Source organism: Macrobrachium rosenbergii, chromosome 15 (genome assembly GCF_040412425.1).
Source record: "Macrobrachium rosenbergii isolate ZJJX-2024 chromosome 15, ASM4041242v1, whole genome shotgun sequence".
Lineage (NCBI taxonomy): Eukaryota > Metazoa > Arthropoda > Malacostraca > Decapoda > Palaemonidae > Macrobrachium > Macrobrachium rosenbergii.
In genome coordinates, this window is record NC_089755.1 from 49,337,410 (window position 1) to 49,355,774 (window position 18,365).

The 18,365-nt window shown below is 38.9% G+C and overlaps 1 protein-coding gene across 2 annotated transcripts; it reads left to right on the forward strand.

Annotated features, from left to right (window-relative positions):
• Nucleotides 1-218: 218 nt before the first annotated feature.
• Nucleotides 219-17,922, forward strand: LOC136846663 (uncharacterized). 2 transcript variants are annotated; one of them, XM_067117659.1, is made up of 3 exons: nucleotides 219-506; nucleotides 5,854-5,917; nucleotides 8,601-17,922. In XM_067117659.1, exons 2-3 carry the CDS (start codon nucleotides 5,868-5,870, stop codon nucleotides 10,978-10,980), a joined length of 2,430 nt encoding a protein of 809 aa, XP_066973760.1. In that variant the 5' UTR covers nucleotides 219-506; nucleotides 5,854-5,867; the 3' UTR covers nucleotides 10,981-17,922. The 2 variants fall into 2 exon arrangements, with proteins under 2 accessions (XP_066973760.1, XP_066973759.1); XM_067117658.1 differs by having other exon boundaries at nucleotides 221-502.
• The last annotated feature ends 443 nt before the right edge of the window (nucleotides 17,923-18,365 follow it).

Genomic DNA, 18,365 nt, shown 5'->3' on the forward strand with positions numbered 1-18,365 from the left:
TAACACGAAGGATACTTTAGGAAAAGAGGAAGCAATAGAACGCATGTCAAAGTCAAATATTTAAAGGACTTTCAGTTTAAAAGAGTGTTAGATAAGCCTGAGCAGTAAAAATTCAATCGAGAGAGCATCTGTACTTTTAAAAAAGACAGAGTGGAACGGGCTGAAATTTGATTTATGATAGGAAAATTCTAACAGCAAAAGCAAAGGAAAATCAGACTTAGGTTGGTTATAAAAAAAAGAAAATAGAAAAAACGAAACGGGAGGAAGTTCAAAAGCAAACAAGAAAGAAGAACGAGGTCTCAACCTTAAACCACTTTCCTACAAAGAAGAAGAAGTACCGCTGTAGCTTGTTATTTGTGCCACTAGATGGAAGCACCGAGATGTAAATAGGCTGAATTTGAAAGTAGTAAACACAGAGGAATACAGGTCATCGGCCCAATGCTAAACTTTACGCTCGCAGTATACTTTTGACATGAGAAGACGCAGTAAACGGTCAAACTAGGTAGGTAAGGAGTCATATACGTTAGTATGTGTATTTTTGTGTGTATATGGCATGGTTAGGGCGACGAAAACCTAGACATAGTCTAGGCCAATGGCGAAGTAGGGAGCCTAAGATTTCCGTAGATATGGCGCAGACCTGATTGAAACTCGGACGTTGCAATTAGTTTCAGTGTAGCAGCCTATAGGTCTGCCTGCGGAAGAGTAGCGCATGCCATTTCCTTGGGTTACGGCCACACAAAGAACATATAGTGCACCTCATGCTGTGCACTGTAGGCATTACGTAAGGTTCTTTGCAGTGTCCCTTTGGCCCCTAGCTGCAACCCCTTTCGTTCGTTTTACTGTACCTCCGTTCATAGGTTATTCACTTTTTTCCTATTACTATCCTTAACCCACTCCTAACAATTGTTTCATGGTGCAACTGCGAGGTTTTCCGGTAGAACTACAAGGTAACTCCGCACAGACTGCCGTGTTGTTGTTATGGGATGGTTCCGCGCATGCGCAAGTCTTGAGGGACCCAAATGTTCAAGAAGGGATTGGCTAAGGAAACCAATTATAAAAGGAACTACACTAGCTGAACCTAACTTACCCTAACCTAGCCTAACCTAGCAGGCCATGTTACTTAGCCCGGGTGTACGGAGTAGAGGTAGGTGGTGAGTTGGGGGAAACCTCCTCTCACCTACTATGTAAGTCACATTTTTTCTTTGGCTGCAGTGAAGTGGAGACGTTCTCTTGCACTCTGACCAAATGATGTTTCCTTCCCTTGGCATTACGAGCAACCCATCGTTCGCCGCTGTTTCTACAAAGGAACTCAACGTAGTTGAGCATCCCATTGCAGTCATCTTGCCTGTGGCAACACCCCCTCAGTATTGAGTACAAGCTGTACTTTTCTGACACTGCTGCTTCCCATGACACATCTGTTTTGGCCGAGGAGAGAAAGAGTCATGGATAGAGTAAGTTGAAGGAATGTAAGTGTGGGTCCTCACCTCGTTGCTAATCGTTTCTTGCTCTTCATCCATATCTTCTTTTGCCTCTTTCCATAAGAAGGAGGAAGAGGTTTGGAAGCCTTCCCACATGAAGTTCTGTCAGATTTTGAATGAGTGCCTTTTTCTTCAGGGCTTAGGATGGCATTTGCTCATCTGTAGATGGGACAACTGTCATGGGTAGGGTAGACAATGGGTTTCCAGAGCATGCTTGTAAAGTAGTGTATTTCCATTTCATTACAGGACAGGGCTGTTCTGGACTCTTCCCTTGTTGGTACTTCTGCCAAGGTATGTGGAGAGGAGTTGGTGCTACCTTCTTGCTCATTGCATGCATGACCCCCCAGTCTTGCACAAGCAGACATTAGAATCATGTGTAACAGGTCAGTGCTGTTCGATACCACAGGATATTATGATGATCTGCGTGCGAATGATCATGTGAACCCTCCGACTGCCTAGTTCATTCAGAACTCGATGTGCTTGTGCATGATCCTGGATCATGTGCATGTGCAGACAGAGGGTTCACCCACAAAAGGTTTCTGCATAATGATACTGCTGGGTACTGTGCCTATCTGTATGCTTGTGATTGTGCAGATCATCAAGCAGTGCCTAGCTCTTCAAGAATTCTTGACGTATATGTTTATGATCCTTGGATTGTATTCATGCAGACAGGTTCACTCTTGGAAGGTTGCTGAATTATGATACTGCTAGGTATCGTTGTGAGCCATGTGCGTGTGGTTGTGGTCCTGATGTTTGCTCTCCAGTACCAGATCCTTGGGCATTGATAGAAGATGCCCTCTGACATGCCTAGGACAATCTGGATGTGTGTGCCTTTCAGCCAATTAGTCTGAGCCACTGGGTGATCAGTCGAGTGCTGATCACACCGCTGTTCAGAATGACCGTGGAGGAACCTTTTTGGCCCCAAGCCAAGTGGTTTCCTATTCTGTAATTTATGTCATAGATGGGGTCTCTCTCTTAACTGAGCTTATGTTTAGTAGATTGGGGATTCAGTCATCTATCTTCAAGACAAACACCTGTCTCTGTGATTAAAGACTATTGTAGCCATGAGCCAGGCCTTAGATTTAAAGGCATAGGTCTCTGATTTGATAGAGCTGTATATGTCTGCAAGTTGCTCTAAGCAGTCTTGCCTGATATGGGACTTTGGCCTCCTGAGTGGGACACAACTTTCATTCTTCACAGCCTTACTCAGGTGCTATGGGAGGCCTCAGATTAAGATTGCACACTTAGACTGTCTTCCTACTAGACTTAGCCATGGCAAAGTGTATTTAGCAACGCAGCCTTTCTTCTCTTTTGGCTTTTCAAGGGTTGGAATTGCTCTTGTTCAATGCATGGTTTGTGGCAGAAACAATGATGAAAGATACGAGAGCTAGCAATTTCCTTTTTCTGGGATCTTGATAGCAGTCTGGATAAGAGGTTTCAATGCTTCGTGTGAGTTGTAAGGTGTTACAGTGTTACCTCAACTTAACAGACAGCTCAGGAGTCTGCCCCTTCTGGTAAGTAACAAAATCCACTAAGTAAAGAAAACTGGCACATAACCTACACAATAGGGTTAAGTTAAGTATACCTTAGTTACTTTGGGGCTAACTCTCATAGCTTATAGTATGGTGCAGTTCTGTATGAAGTGTTTAATAGAATATACTAATCAGTATTTTGTAATTATGATTCAGTTTAAAGTATTGATTTACTATATTTCCAATTCAGAGATGTACAGTACGGTGTTTGCGAAAGGAATTGCTTCTTATAAAGCATAAACATTGTATCTTTTTAAACAGTTAATGCCAAATTCTTCATGAAAAAATAGAGAGAGAGTGCAGAAGTCAAGCAAACACGTGGTAGGTACGTATATAGTTTATCCTAATACAGTGCATACATGTGGGTATACCCTGTACACTTGCATACATACTGAAAAATGTGTAACACTAAGTTACTGTATTGTATTGAGTACAGTACAGAGCTCTGCTGCATTAAGTAATGTCAATAAAAATAATGTACACAGAGAGAAGTGTTGGTCACAGGCACAAACAAGAAAGCCTCGGTCTACTGTCTGATAACCCTATTGTTAGGCACAAAATATTTTTAATAATTTTCAGTGGTATCAGGTGAGTCTGTTAGGTAACGAAATCCGCTAAGTTGAGGTGCCACTAATAGGAACCTCCTCTTAGGCCAGATTGATGATGCCTTTTTGCCAGTACTAGCAAGCACAAGACGTAGGTTTCCAGGAACACCCTTTCTTTCTGACTTTGTGCTGTAGTCAAATGAGCTTATGACAACTCTGGTGAAGTAGGCAGTGCACAGTTCAAATGACGGCTCACAGAGTTGGGGACATGGAACCATCCCTGCCATTTGTAATCTTTGGTAGTACAGGTAATGAGGGAAGGGATCTGATGCATCAGACCACTTTTACCTTATTTTACCGTAGTTACACTATTCCCAGATCCTAGACACCTTGGGACCTGTGATGTGTGTTTTTCAATTGGGGGAGGGCGGGAGGCAGAGCTATAACTTGAACCCATTAATTGTATTGGCCAGATTTAGCTACCCTCTAAAATGGTTCTCACTTGGTCTCACAAGTACTTCCTTTTCGAGTGAGATCTCAGATACGTCTCACTTGGGTTTGGGGCTCCATTGTTCTGCCATCCTCATGCCAGACCAAATAGGAAGTTCATCAGTCAATGCTCCTATTCTTGCTATTGTGACTAGGAATGTGACACCTCCAGATGGGAATTCAACTTACTAGTCACTGCAAAAACAGCCACCCACATAAGAGTAAGTCTCTTAGGCGATAGTTTTTATTTATGTGGGAACAAATAAAAAAAATTTTTAAGTTATTTTTATTTTTTCTTGGATTACCAGCCAGAGCCTTTCATCATAACCCCACCTGAACCACCCCACTTATTCCCTGATGCCAAAGGGAAAGTGTTTGGTGATGGCAGGTGAGTGGGGTTTCTTCCCCTTTCACCCTCCTTCCACCAGTTAACTACCATGTTACTAAGTTTCAGTGACAATTACAGCTTTTGCTGGGGAAGACTCCTATGTAGAAGTCTTTGGCTTGTATACTACATAGAAAAAATACGAATTACTTTCACTTGATGAAGTTAATATTCCTCTTTCTGTTTTTAATAGACAGCACAGGAGGTAATTACATTGGTTTGAATAATTATTTACTATTTACTTATTCTTTTATTGTGGTGGGAGAGGTTGTAACCAGAACTAGGTCTTGGTTACCACTCTGCTTACCTACTGGCTGACCAAAAATGCTTAGGAACTTTAATGTAAGCTTTTTGGGCACAGCTGTTCAGGATGTGATCTTAAGAGGCAAGATACAGCTGTGATTGGGAAATTTCATAAAAATTTGATCTGAAAGTGTTTCTTTTGGCAAAATTGTAAAAATATGCGCATGTGAAATAACATTGTATCAAAGTTTATGGCATTTTTGTTTCAGCCCTCGAAGAAAGGCTAGAATTTTGCTATTTCTATGTTATCTCTACTCCAGTGTACATGCTCTGAGTTAGCCAGTCTGAGAGGAGGGTTTTTCTCAGGTGTCTGAGGCTCCTAGAGTGTCAGATTCATTATATCAGGATTTTGCCTTTATCTAGGTTAGTGTTTATGAGGTACTGTAATGGTTTTATCTGTTCCAGTACCTTTTGAAACAAGTTTTTCTGGTGATCAAGTTAGTATATGCTGTAATACTGGCTGCTGAGATGTTTGGTAATTTTGGTAATGTTTTATCTAAGCAGTGTTACTCATTGTTGCATCAGTTGCCATCCTAAAACAATTCTCATGCTCTCTGAATACTTGTAAGCAGACTTGGCCTACGCACAGCACAGCTGCTTTTTCTTCAGATGAACTCTCATATACAGTATCTCAGTCTCCCTAATCATGTTGTTTTACTAATTCAGGCAAGCATGCCAAAAGTCTCAAATCCCAGGGGATATCATCAGTCTTGACTTTCCAGTTTCCCATTTGCAGCTACCTTCTTTGGATATAAAGTTGGCAAGAATGCTGAAGTTCTGTTATGTTTCCATCTTAGTAGCAACTTCCCATAACTAAAATAGTCAAGTTAGTGTATATGTTTTATAGATATAAACCTTGTATTATACTGGGAGCTGCAGTTATCTGAAGTTCAGAATGGCAGTTGATGAAATTATTTAGTGGTCGAGATAATCATCTTGAGGAATGAAGTAAGCACTTCATTTAAAAATGACTTCATCAGTTCTTCAGATGAAGTCATTTTGTATTTTTAAATTACTTTTAAAATTAATTTTCATTTTCTATTGCCCTGTCACTCAAGATTTTTATTTTCAGTGCTTGTTGAACATTGTACTGTATTTTGATTTTTTCTGTGATGTTTCAGCACTTTGAGGGACTATGAGTGACCTACCAGATGCAGGGGAGGATTTGCCTCCAAGGAGTCGCAGGTTAGATATATACCGTTTAGTTGTTATTGACAATAGAGCATCTTTTTTGAAGATGTAATTTTTCAGGTAAAGTGTTGTTAGAAATACAAATTGTGCCAGTTTCTAAACAAGGTATTTTTTGGTAAATGTTTTGAACAAACAAATTTTTATATAAGTTGAAAGTGTTTGGGAATGTTGCAAATTCAGAATTTTGATTACTTATCTTATAGTGTGTATTCTAACTTAATCCTTAGGTGTTAGCTAATTAGCAGTTAGAGATTGCTGCAGCTGTTTACACACAAAGATAAGCCAGCTTAATGTAAGAACCATAAAACCATTAGCCTATACAGTATAGCTTTTACTTCTGTGCCAGAGATAGTAAAAGCTATATACTGTAATGGAGAGGTAAGTATTTAAAAAGTAAACCTTAAGTATTTATATATCAATGAATGGACTATTCAGAGTGAAAGAATTTTCCAGTGGTATTTTACTACAGTATACTTTCAAGGAATGTAGTATACAGTACTGTATCTTTATTTGAAAATGTTTTTAGTCCCTTGCTTATAATTTAAGTAGTGATAATTAGGAATAATTGAGATGTGTATAATAATATTTTTAAAATGTGTTTTCCTAGGAATTAGGATTTTTAACTGAGGATAAAATGGTAAAGAAACAAAGATAGGAAGGACTGCCATATTTTTACAGATTGCTTAGACAAATTATCATAGGTGAGCAAAGTCGGGCTTCACAGTTAGTTCTTCAAAGCTATTGCGAAAAAGGAAGTGAATTAGGGAAGGGATCTCTGCTTGGCTGGTGAGGTGAATATTTGATATATTTTACCATATTTTTTCAACACTTCAACATCAGTATGGATGAAGTGTCCACCTGAATTGGCAAGGTATTGGGCATTTTTTTACTCTCGGACAAAGATTGATTCAGGAGAATGCTGACTGTAAAAAGAAAGCAATTTATTTATAGTGCTTGCATGCTACCCAGCTTACTGTGTCATTATACTTTGGAGGGATGTCCCTCTTATACACAGTCTCAGGATGCATAATAGCTTCCATTGTTGGTGCTTGAAAAAGAGCCTTGTGACACACTGGTGTTGCAAGAGTCCTGGATAGGGTGAATGCTGCTTGTTATATGCTCATATACCTGTGAAAAGAGTCTGCTGGATATACCATCTTAAACTTCCCAGGCAGATTTTGTAGTTTAATGGGGAAATAGTATTATTATTTTAGTAATTATAATAATAATCATCAAAATGTAAATAGTGTAATAGGAAGGGAAAAAAGTTTGGAGAATTTTGTGCCAATCAGCCTTTGTTAATTGTGATCTGTATCAATGCACAATAAATGGTTGGGAGGATAGTGTCCAGGACCAAAGTCTTGGGAGATAAATGGTCAGAGAGAGAGCTGTATGTATGTGTATATATATAGATCTTATTAACACTGTGTATTCATGTGTCTTTGGAATGTGCAGTTCTGATTTTACTGCTTGAAATGTTGGTTGAGATTATCAATTAAAAATCCTTGTATTGGATAGTGCTGGACCTGCTGTCCTTCCTGACCCAGGTTTGAATCCTTGTATGGATGGACAGGTTCTTTATTTCATTCACCAAATTGAAATTCAGTGTTTTCATCGCAACATGAATTCAAAAACATTTAGGAATTGAGTTTTCTAAATAGCTAGAAATATTTTCATTGAGGGTTAACAGAGCCCTAATCCAGATTCTGTTTTAATAGAGATCAAAACCTTTGGCAGTGTGCCTTTAAGTCTCACAAAAGTAACCTAAAACCAGTGAGATAAGAAATTTCCCCAGCTTATGGAAAGGCAGTATTAGTGAAATGGAGAAACATAGACTCAAGGTGTTGAAAAAGGTGAGAGCTGAATAAATAACCATTCCAAAGAGTAGTGGAAGTTACAGTGGTAAGGTGGGAATTTGAACAGTGGGACCTCTTTATTTTTTCTATGGAACAGGTTGACCGGTTAATGTTATATAGCGGAAAGACGTGTAGATGAATTTATATTATGGAAAAAACAAGGCCAGTTTATCTGCCAGTTCTTTAGGAAGGATCTATGTGTATTTGGAGATACCTGAAGGATTACTTTGTTGGTCTCTAAAGAACCTGGTAATTTCAGGTTGACTGACCAGAAAGTATTGGGAAGTGGGTACGATTGGAAAAGGTCAGAGTAATAGGATCAGGTTCTCTCAGTCCTCCTGAAGTGTAAGGTGAATGAACAAGGCTTTCTCATGTAGAGAGTAAGCTGGAAAACCATTCATTGTGGAAGATAGGTAGAACAGTTGACAAAGAATTACTGGAGTTAATTTTTTCAGTAAGGGATCAGATCAGGGTTCTAGATTTCTTTAAGAGAGGAAAATCCTCTCCTTCAGAATTGAGAGGTGCTGCTAGTATCACTGTTTTGAGGGTTTTTTAAAATCTCATTAATGCCGTCTTTGGTGTTGTGTTGTAAGTGCTCTAACTGGCAGGTGTTAAAAGTAGGCAGGTTTGGGAATTTGTTTTATGTGTATACTTTGATCTTGTGTACATCTATATTTTATGTATCGCCTTTTTTTGCTCAAGATGCTGACTGGACTAGCTGTGATTGCACTTTTATACTGTGTTACTAATATTCAGAAAAACTCAGGATTATCTCTACTACAGGAAAAGTAGTTACAGTATTTTGTTTTTATATGTTCCAGCTTGCGAGTAAGACAAGTACGGGTTGACTACTCAGAAGATGAGTTTGAAGAAGATAGCAAGAAAGTAAGTCAGAAGAAACGAGGATCCAAGAGGAAAGCTGAGGTAAATATTGAAAGCTTGTATTGTCAGGAGAATGCAAAAGATGTCTGTGTCTGCCCTTCATTACTCGAGACTATTTTTGAGTCTCCCATAAAAGGACACAATCGTATTCGCAGTAAAAATGTAAGGGCTTCAGGGAGAGTTAATGAAACAGGACCTGAGTTGCAAATGATGAGTGTCAAAAAGTGGAAAAGATTTTGTGCTTTTGCTGACTATTATCATCCCTCTAAACAAAAAGTTAGGGTACGAAAAGATCGTGCAAAAAAAATGAAACAACTGACTGGTGTTAAAATTCCCAAGGGAATGGTTTCTGATGATGCACTCAAAACAGTTCTTGCTGTGTTGTCAGATGAGGAAGATCAACCTGAGAATACTCAGATTACTTCTTGTAAGAGCTCTTCAGATTTTTATGTTGGCAACATAATTAGGCCTGATATTGAAGATTCATCTTTAAATGATGTAATAAGAAATATGTCATCAATGAAGATGGTTACAGACAGCTCTGATGAAAGATACTTACCACCTAATGCCTTAATGGAAGGTATGGATGAACCTTTACTCTTTACTGATGAGAAACAAAATATACTTCCTGCAGTGTCTCACCAGAAGAAATCAAGACGGCGTTCAGAGAAGTTTTCAGGTATATTACTACCCCGTTCAATAAAGAGAATTGATGAGGAGTCAGAGGCTCTACCTGTTTCACATGAGGATAGTGATGTCAAAGCTATGGGTTCTCCAAGAATTGCGATAGAAGAAAAGTCAGAATGGTTTGAACAAGATGAAATGAAAGAAGTTAAAACAACTCCAAAGCGAAGAAATGTTTTGAGCGATAAAAAAGTAGTAAAGAAACCAAAACATCATGAACTTACCTTGAAGAGACAAAGTGAATCTAAAGATGATCAGTGCCAAAAGAAGAGAGGTGATGTGAAGCTTAATGTGACTAAAATTAATTCTACTATGCAGCTGCATGAATGTGGTACAGAAAATAATTCAAGTAAGGAAAGAAATACTATAAAATTTGATGTGGAAAATTCTTGTGGTATATCAAGTATATTATCATGTAATGAAATATTGACACAACAATATTCTGACCTGAGGTTTCAAGCAAATAAGCAAAATAAGTCTGGAGTTGGGAAGAAACCCGGAAAACGTCGTGTATCTGGTGTGCAGCGGCCTCTCTATCGAAAATTAATTGAACCTCAAACCCCAGAAGTTTTGGGGTTGAGGAGTCAGAACCAGTCCCCAAATAGTAGTAGTACCAGTTCATCTCCATTACCTGGCTTTAATAATTCTGATGAACAGGTAATTGAGAATAGTCAAGAATTTGCTGAGCATGACATAGTTCAGCAAAATATTTTGAAGACATCATGCTCACCAACTTCTCCGTGTACTCAAATGGCTGCTCTTTCACTTCAATCTGAAAGAGATATGGAATTTCATTTAGCACAAAAAAATTTGAAGCATGAGACATCAAGAAGAGTTACACGTAGATCTATGCAGCTTACCAAGTTGCCTTTGTCAAAAAATCCATCGACACCTTTGTCGACTAGGGTACCATGTTGTTCAGATAGTGATGGGAGGGCAGGCTTCAGCGATTCTTATAATAGGGATGCACCTGGACACAGGGATAATTACTTACAGGGTGGAAGTGAAGGGTGTAAAACATCACATGAAGTAGCCTGTAGTAATATAAGTAAGAGTTCAAATATACTCTCTCATTCAGACCAAAAAAAGGAAGTAGTTTTAGGAGTTATTACTGGTAAAAAAGTGACAGTGAAGAGAAACAGTGACTGTAATGTGGGTTCAACAGTTACAAAAGGGAGTAATTGTATATCTGATCAGAGAGCGGAGTCAGCAGGTAAAACTAGTGTTACTAATGATTGTTTTCCAGAAAATGCTCCAACATATCGTTCTCCTTGTAAGGAAAATATAGCATTGAATATGTTGAATATTAGGGGCCAAGTAACACCACAAATATTAGAGAATGGTATTGTGAGTGTTGCAACTACCAGAGTAACACCAGAGATCTCCAGATGTAGTTTGGACACGAAGAGGCCAGAAAAGGTTGAAGTTGGCGAGTCTTGTGAGACAAATATTGCAAACAAGGTCTTGTGTCTAGAAGATGAAGATTTTGACTCGCCTATTATCACTGGCATGATTGGAAACAAAGCAAATATCCAGTGTGGAAAAATTTATCGCAATAGATTATCAACTGTTGAGAGCCCCATTATCCTTGCACAGTTAGCTAATCATAAGTCAAAGGAAAGCATTTTGAATTAGATTGTACTTACCTATGTCAGAGTGCATACAGTATGCAGTCTTATTTATGACCTAAAGTTAATTATTTTACTGAAATTGCTTCAACATAGCCAAATTCATTGTTGGAAGATCACATTTATCATAATGTACTGATTGGTTTTAGAGGGGAAATCCCGTGAAAGAAATTAATGATGATGACATGCTTATTTTTAGTCTTCTACTACATCATACTGTAAGTTCCCCGTACGGTATCCTAATTATACAAACATAAAATAAGAAAGGTCCCTTGTAAATTTTTGCCTTTGGGGATACTGTACACATTCATATACTGTATTAATAACATGGAATTGTGTCTTTTAGGTACTGATGCCTTTTGTATAATAGTTATAATTGTTTGATTTAAGGGGTTTTAAACTTTTTTTAATTACAAATGGATTTTTATTATGTGTATCATATCATCCACTGTAAATATTTTCCATTACAGAGATTATCTGTTTATCATGAAAAGTTAAATTTTTTTTCTTTATTAACATTATGCTCTTCCTTCTAAGTTATGCAAAACCCCAATGTCCTGTTGGATTGCTCGACATTGTGCTTTGTATTATATAATGCTCCATGTCTAGGAATTTGAATGAAACAAAAAAATATTTGCAAATTTTATTAAAAGTACCTACTGTATACATTTGGAATGACTAGGTGAATATATGTACCCTGATGATGATTTTTTATGCACATCATGTGGTATTTGGTATGGATAAACTTTGGAGGTTGGGGTGTAGTATATAATATAAGAGCATGCTCTTCATCCTGAGCAGTACATATCTTTAAAATATTATTAAAGAAAAATAATAGTTGTCAAATGGAAATACATTACAAAAAAATTATTGCAAAACATTACATAATTTAAAGTAAAAAAAAATGTTTTAATAGTAGTAGTTTTGTGAATATTTTATTACAGCATTAGGAATTACATTTATGTACAATCAACCCTGGGTTAACAATTGTTTGGTCTACATTTCTATTTTGCTTACACAATACTGGCTTGATAAGACACATCTGATAAGGTCACTGGATTGTGTTCTTCAGCCATGAGGTGTTTTGACAGATAGGCAGAGAATCTAGGCCTTGACAACTGGTCATCAAATCTTGGGTTAGTGCAACATCACTTCAGTCAGCATTAAAAAATATTTGTAAGGATACCCTACTGTAAATCTTTCAGTAATTGTATGTTAAGATATTTCTTAAAAATTTGGATGACAGTGTATTGTAAATTTTATAGTGCACACCAGCCTTCAAGTACAGACTATTAAAATAACCGCAATGCATTTTTTAAAGCCAGTGAGTGTAAATGCATAATTTTCTGCAATTGCTGTTGTACAGTAGCATATGCAAGATTGGCTTTTATGTGTTGTCATGTTTGAAAGAGTGATGTATATTGTGTCAAAGTAAAGAGGGATAAGTTGCCACTGATACTCGGAATTGACAGCATTTGTAAGACCACGAAACTGGGTCTGGTTGAGGTTGGTGAAGAGGACATTGCCAGGTTGCTTGATAATGACTTGAGTTACTGATGCTGACTGAACTATAGTTTTCTGCAGAATGAAAAGTTTAAAGGGAAGAGACAGTTACCCCAAACATGTTTAGATATCAAGTTGATACCCTTCTGGGTACCCTTTCATGGTTCAAGGACAACAGAAATTGAGGACATGAGACATTTTAGTGTTGGCTCTTTCTTAAAACCTACGCCTCTTGACCAGCCTTCTCTGTCCACATCCCTTTTGAGCATCCCACCTCTCCTCAGCTGATATTTGTGGAAGGATTCTCTCCACATCTGAGTAGACACCTAAAACCCCAACAGTCCTTTTCCTTCTGTTGTTGTTAGAGCTCTATCTTTCAGCTTGAAGCCTCTATATTTCACGTGGATTCACAATGTTTGTCTTAGCAAGTGTTCATTATGGACTACAATAAACAAACCCAGGACTGACAGTGCTCAATTTTTTTAATGTTCCCAGCATATATTGCAATGCAAATATCATAAACTTTACAAAATTGTATAACTGTGACAAGACTACTTCTAGCTTCTTTCAGTTGATCAATAGGATTAAGAACTATATCATAGAAAACATTTTACAAAAGCCTTCAAGGAAAGAGGTCAAGAAAAACCAATAAAACCCTTAGAAACCAGCTGTCAAATAGTGAAAGCATTGCTAAACATACTTTAACAAATTTCTTTCTGGGAAAAGCACACTTTCACTGTAATTTGTAATTTTCTTAAGCATATGAACAAGCCTCTGTATATAAGCATTCTTCAGCATGAGTTGAAAAGTTCTTTGTAACTTGGTAACAAGGTAGTTAAATGGAGGTAGGTAGGTAAGCAGAACCTGCCATAATCAACCATATTTCCTTCAGCATCAGGGATGACACAGGGTGGCTGAGGTGGGATTGTGATTGAAGGCTCTGGTTTGTATATTGAGGAGAAGAACAAATCACAATAAATATCATCAGTTTTTCAGGTGAGAGAATACTCTCTCAATTGACTGGCAAGTTGAATCTTCATCTGGGTTGTGAGCAGGGAACAAGTCCCTGAGCCAAATAAGCCAAAGTTAGATGTGTCTGAATTCTTACTCTAGGAAAGCTTGGAAGAACCAAGTGCTACTGTAAAGATGGGGTGGCACAGTTCCAAAGGCAGCTAACAGCGGGGTCAATCATAAATTGAATGGTTTCAGATGATAGCTTGTTAAAAGGGAGAGCAGAAATCACACCTTATGAGTTGAAGCTGCAAGATCATATGACCAAAAGTGATGTCTACCTGTATTGTGGACCGTCTAGCACATACTCAGCCTGACTGTTGCCTTGTAAAGCAAGGAAGAATGGAGGAAAGTCGAGCCAGTCACTCACCCATTCAACCTCCAACCTTATGCCATCATAGTACCTTAAATGAGATGTAATTTTGTCTGGAAGTTTGGAGACCATACAACCTTTTGAGCAGCCACCAAAGGTCTATGGCAAAGGGTCCAAGGACTTAGAGGTGATGTCCCTTAGGTAAAATGAGGTGAAGGTAATCTGCTGCAGCCAGAAACTTACCTTCATTACCTGTCAAATTAAATGTTTCCCAGAATGGCTAGGGATAGGGTAACCCTGGCTTCGCAAGCTCTCACCTGGACTAGATAACTGTTCTCCTCACAGGACTAGCTGTGTGTGTGTGCTTGATTGTTCATGAAGCCAGAAAGAAAGTGTGTTCTTGGACACTATGTTCTTGTGCAAAGAAGCCCTACCACTCTGTGCGTAAAAGCACCTTATCTGGTTCACCACTAACAAATTCTTGGAAGGAGGAAATCAAGAAATAACTAAATTTCTTGTCAGATATTGATGGGTCTGAGATTTTGCTATTAACTTCAGAACAAGAACAAGATGAATCTCCAGCCTTCTGAGAGCCAAAGATTAAAAAAATGTTTGTGCAACTCGTAGACATGGTTAAGGTTAGCAGAAAAAGTCTATCCTAGACCTCTCCCAAGGGCTGTAGAGAACAAGTCACATCCCACTCCAGAGGCTGAAACTAACAAAGCTGGCAAAACTGTTTGAAGCTCCTATGAGTATGGACAGGAGTTCGTCATGACAAAGGTGGAATAGTAAGTCCATGCTCTGCAGTAGATTAGCTCTAATCAGAGTACCCAGTCTGCACCACCAATCAAAGATGGTCCACTCCCTGGTACACAGTTGTTGAGGCTACCCCAAAATTTAACTAACAGAGAAGAGTAGACATAAACGGAATCTCTGGGCTCCAACCAGAAGATTGAGATACCATTTGGCATGCTGCCAAATAGGAGCTATGAGGGTTATCCTAGACCTGGAGTATCACACACTTGGTTCATCGTTATGCATATCAGACTGACATGAGGCAAGGCGAAGATATCCAGAGCCCCAGGGGCTGCTGAAAGGCATTTTCCAAGGCACCCCAAGGTCTAAAAAGAAAGAGCAGACTAACTGAACGATGAACAGGTTCATTATTGGAGTTCCCCAAAACTCAAATAGCCTTCTCCCATCCAAGAATGTGGGGAACAAACTGTCGAGTAATTGCCCTGGTAGTTGAGCTGCTCCACCAAAACAATTCCTCTAGCTATAATGTCTGTGGCTGACAGCTCAATAGCATGAACCCACTCATGCAGTGTATCACCACCCGTTGTTGCTCATCATCACTAAGGAGAGACCATCTCATGATCTAAGAAGAGAAGCATCTCTGGTGGGGAGTTCAGAGGATCTCTCACTAGGAGGTTTTTTTTTTTTTATCATCCAGCCACCAAGCAAGGGTCCTTCCTCATTCTTCGCTCAAAGGCACAAGGTGAATTGGAAAGTTGCTTGAGGCCAACCAATGCTGCTTCAGTTGACATTGAAGTGAGCATTGGTGGAAGTGCCCAATAAGTACAAGCTTCTCCAAGGATGACCTGCCAAAGCTAGGCTGGTTGTCCCTCTTGTGACATGAACTATGCTTTCATCTCAGTGAGTTTGCTAAAGAACTTTATCAAAAACTCTTTGTTGCTGTGTCTATCAGCATGTCCCATATATGCCTACTGTTTGGGCAAAAGATCCAACTTCTCCCAGTTAATGAACCCCCAGGTTGCAGAAAAGGCAAGGTGGTGTGTTCTGTTCTGAAGCACCTGCATCTCTATGATGCCTGAATCAGCCAGCCGTCGAAATAGCACGGGATGTGTCCTATGCTATAATGGGCCCAAGCTGATCTGAAGCTCAACCAAGGTGAACACTCATGGACATGTGAGGGGCGGTACCACTCTGAAGTACATGGTTTTCAACTGGTAGACAGTCCTTCTATAAGCTGACGGGAGGTACTTCGTGGAGGGCTGATGCGTGGGCATCTGAAAATACTCATCCTCCAGATCCACTGAAAGTATGAAGTCTCCCCCCACCCTCTCTGGTGGAATCCAACAAGCAGAAGTACAAACAGGAAGAACTTGGGACTGTCCTTGTGTCACTGAAAGAAATAGTGAGACTGGTCCACATGCACGCTAAGGGAACCTAGTGTCACCCACCCTACCTATGGCAGACGTCCCACCCAAAGGAGAGTAAAACCTGTCAACCCCCAAAGAAGGAAGGTGCTCACTTGAAGTCTGACAGAACTTCTACAAGGGGGCTTCTGAGATCTCTATATTAATACTTCCCATGGTAGAAAGAAAAGGCAGAAGATAAGGAGGAGGAAAATGAAGATGATAGGATCTTGTGTTTCTTCAGCTTACTCAACTTATCAGTCTTACCCTTCTTGGTTACAGGATGTGTTGAGGCAGGAAGTAGTGATGGAGGAACATGGCCTCCGCTTGATACAATGGAATTTATCTACAAAGGCTCGATGATTGCTGTAGGAGGCTCAACAGCATTGGGTTCTTTAGCAAAAACAGCAGCAAAAGATGGGTGGCTTGTAATACTAAGGAACAGAAATGTCTGTCACTACTCCAGTGAAGCTGCCAATAAAGCATTGGTAGGCAGTGGTGAACTGCAAGCACAAGCCACTGTCTGACCAGGGGAGAACTTGGGACATTTCACCTGGTTCAGCACTGTCAGAGTATGGGATAGTTGCCTACCCTCATATGAATATCCCCTTGGCAAATGAGAGAGAGAGAGAGAAGCGCTCTACACACCTTTCTTTGTTCACTTTTCTTGTTCAAATCTATGATGAAAAAACCATGCATACAATAAAAGAGATGAGAGAATTTTCAATGTGGATGTCAGTCAGAGCGTGGCCTGTGCTTGATTATGGCAGATGAGTGGGGGGAACCCCCACACTCACCTGTCTGTCTCCATTTAACCACCCTGTTGCCAAGTTTCAATGACCATTCCAGCTTGAGCTGAGGAATGCAACTTTTTAGGCAATGGGCTGCATTCACATAAAGAACAATAAATACTGCAATGCACTAAAATTTCAACTCTTTACATGCCTGTAACTTTCAATGAAAACTGGAAGGATACACTAAATCTAAATAGATCCATAATTAATCAGTTGTGTTTACAAGTATATTGCCCTAGTCCTATGGAAATCCCTTTCAATCTGATCTTATAAGCTGCTTCTTCTGATGAGGAACACTGAACCACAAACACAAGCATTTCATGAGTATTTTTGGCACTATTAAAGGCATAATTTAGCTTTCTGTTACCTTTTTGAGTCAAAGTAGTCTCACAGAAAGAGATTTTCCCTTGCAAAGGTTGCAAGCCTTATTACAGAACTTGAGTCATAATTCAAGTTTCATTTTTAAAACAGCAAATCTTCAAATTTCAGAGAGTTACTGTATCTGTGAAATTCATAGTGTAGAGAGTGTATCAGCAGTTATTAAGCTTGTGTAAAGAACTGCTTACAAAACCTTGATGGTGGCAATGCATTTGTATCTTTTCCTCATATTTAGTGCATTGGTGTCAAAAATTTTGTTCAAACTTCACACAATTGTACATTTTAAAAAAGGTTTGAAGCCCAAATTGCTCATGTAGCCCAAAAAGTTTGAGGCCCAAGTTTCTCATGGTTTACAGTTTTTTCAGGCAGAACTTCTATAATGTGGCTTAATGTTTTACATAATTGAAAAGAAGCCACTAGAGCACAACATTACAGGGAACATTATATCACAAAACCCAACCAGCACCAAAGAGCTAAAGCCAAAATTGCAGAAAATTTTTTTCCCTTACCACATAATTTGATGCCCTATATGTATTACCACATAATTTGATGCCCTATATGTATTTAAGGGCAAACAAAAATACATACCGTATATTTCCGTGTATAAGATGAGGGAAAAAATTATGGCAAATTTTCATGAATTTATCTCATATCTAGTTTAAGATGACTGCTAAATTACAAAACTTTCTGTGTATAGGCTAGCAATTGGTTATGTAAAGATGATGTTAATACAAATGCTGTTTTACTTACTATATCCTCAGAAATTCAAAATAAATGAAATAACAAAGCCATTTCTATATCGTGTTTTTAAAACCTGCACGTTGCCTAAAAGGGACACTATTGTTTTGTTTACATTTCATCGCCAATGACAAACAAACCCTAATAACCCGTGACATAGCTGGCATTCCATCAGTGAGGGGTCCTAGGTGGGGCCAAGGTTTTTTTTTTTTTTTGGGGGGGGGGACCAAAGAAAATTGCACAAAACTAATGTACCAATTCTGTAATTAGTAAAATATACTATTCTCGAATGCATATATCCATGTGAATGAAGGAAAATGATAGTATTAGTAAACCTGTATTTGAAATGACAGCGCTCAATGTTCAATTAATTTTCAACTTTAGCTATATGCAAATATCAAATACTGTACTGTAAGGGTTACAGTTTAGCTACAAAGGGAATTTCAGTGGGGGGGGGGGCAGTGAGGGCCCAAGCATCTGACTGGTGCGCCCCCAC

Bases quoted from the DNA above. Each gene is read 5' to 3' on its own strand.
- LOC136846663 (XM_067117659.1), top strand. From the start codon at position 5,868: ATGAGTGACCTACCAGATGCAGGGGAGGATTTGCCTCCAAGGAGTCGC. The intron at 5,918-8,600 runs GTTAGATATATA...TATATGTTCCAG, and splicing joins TTGCCTCCAAGGAGTCGCAG to CTTGCGAGTAAGACAAGTAC.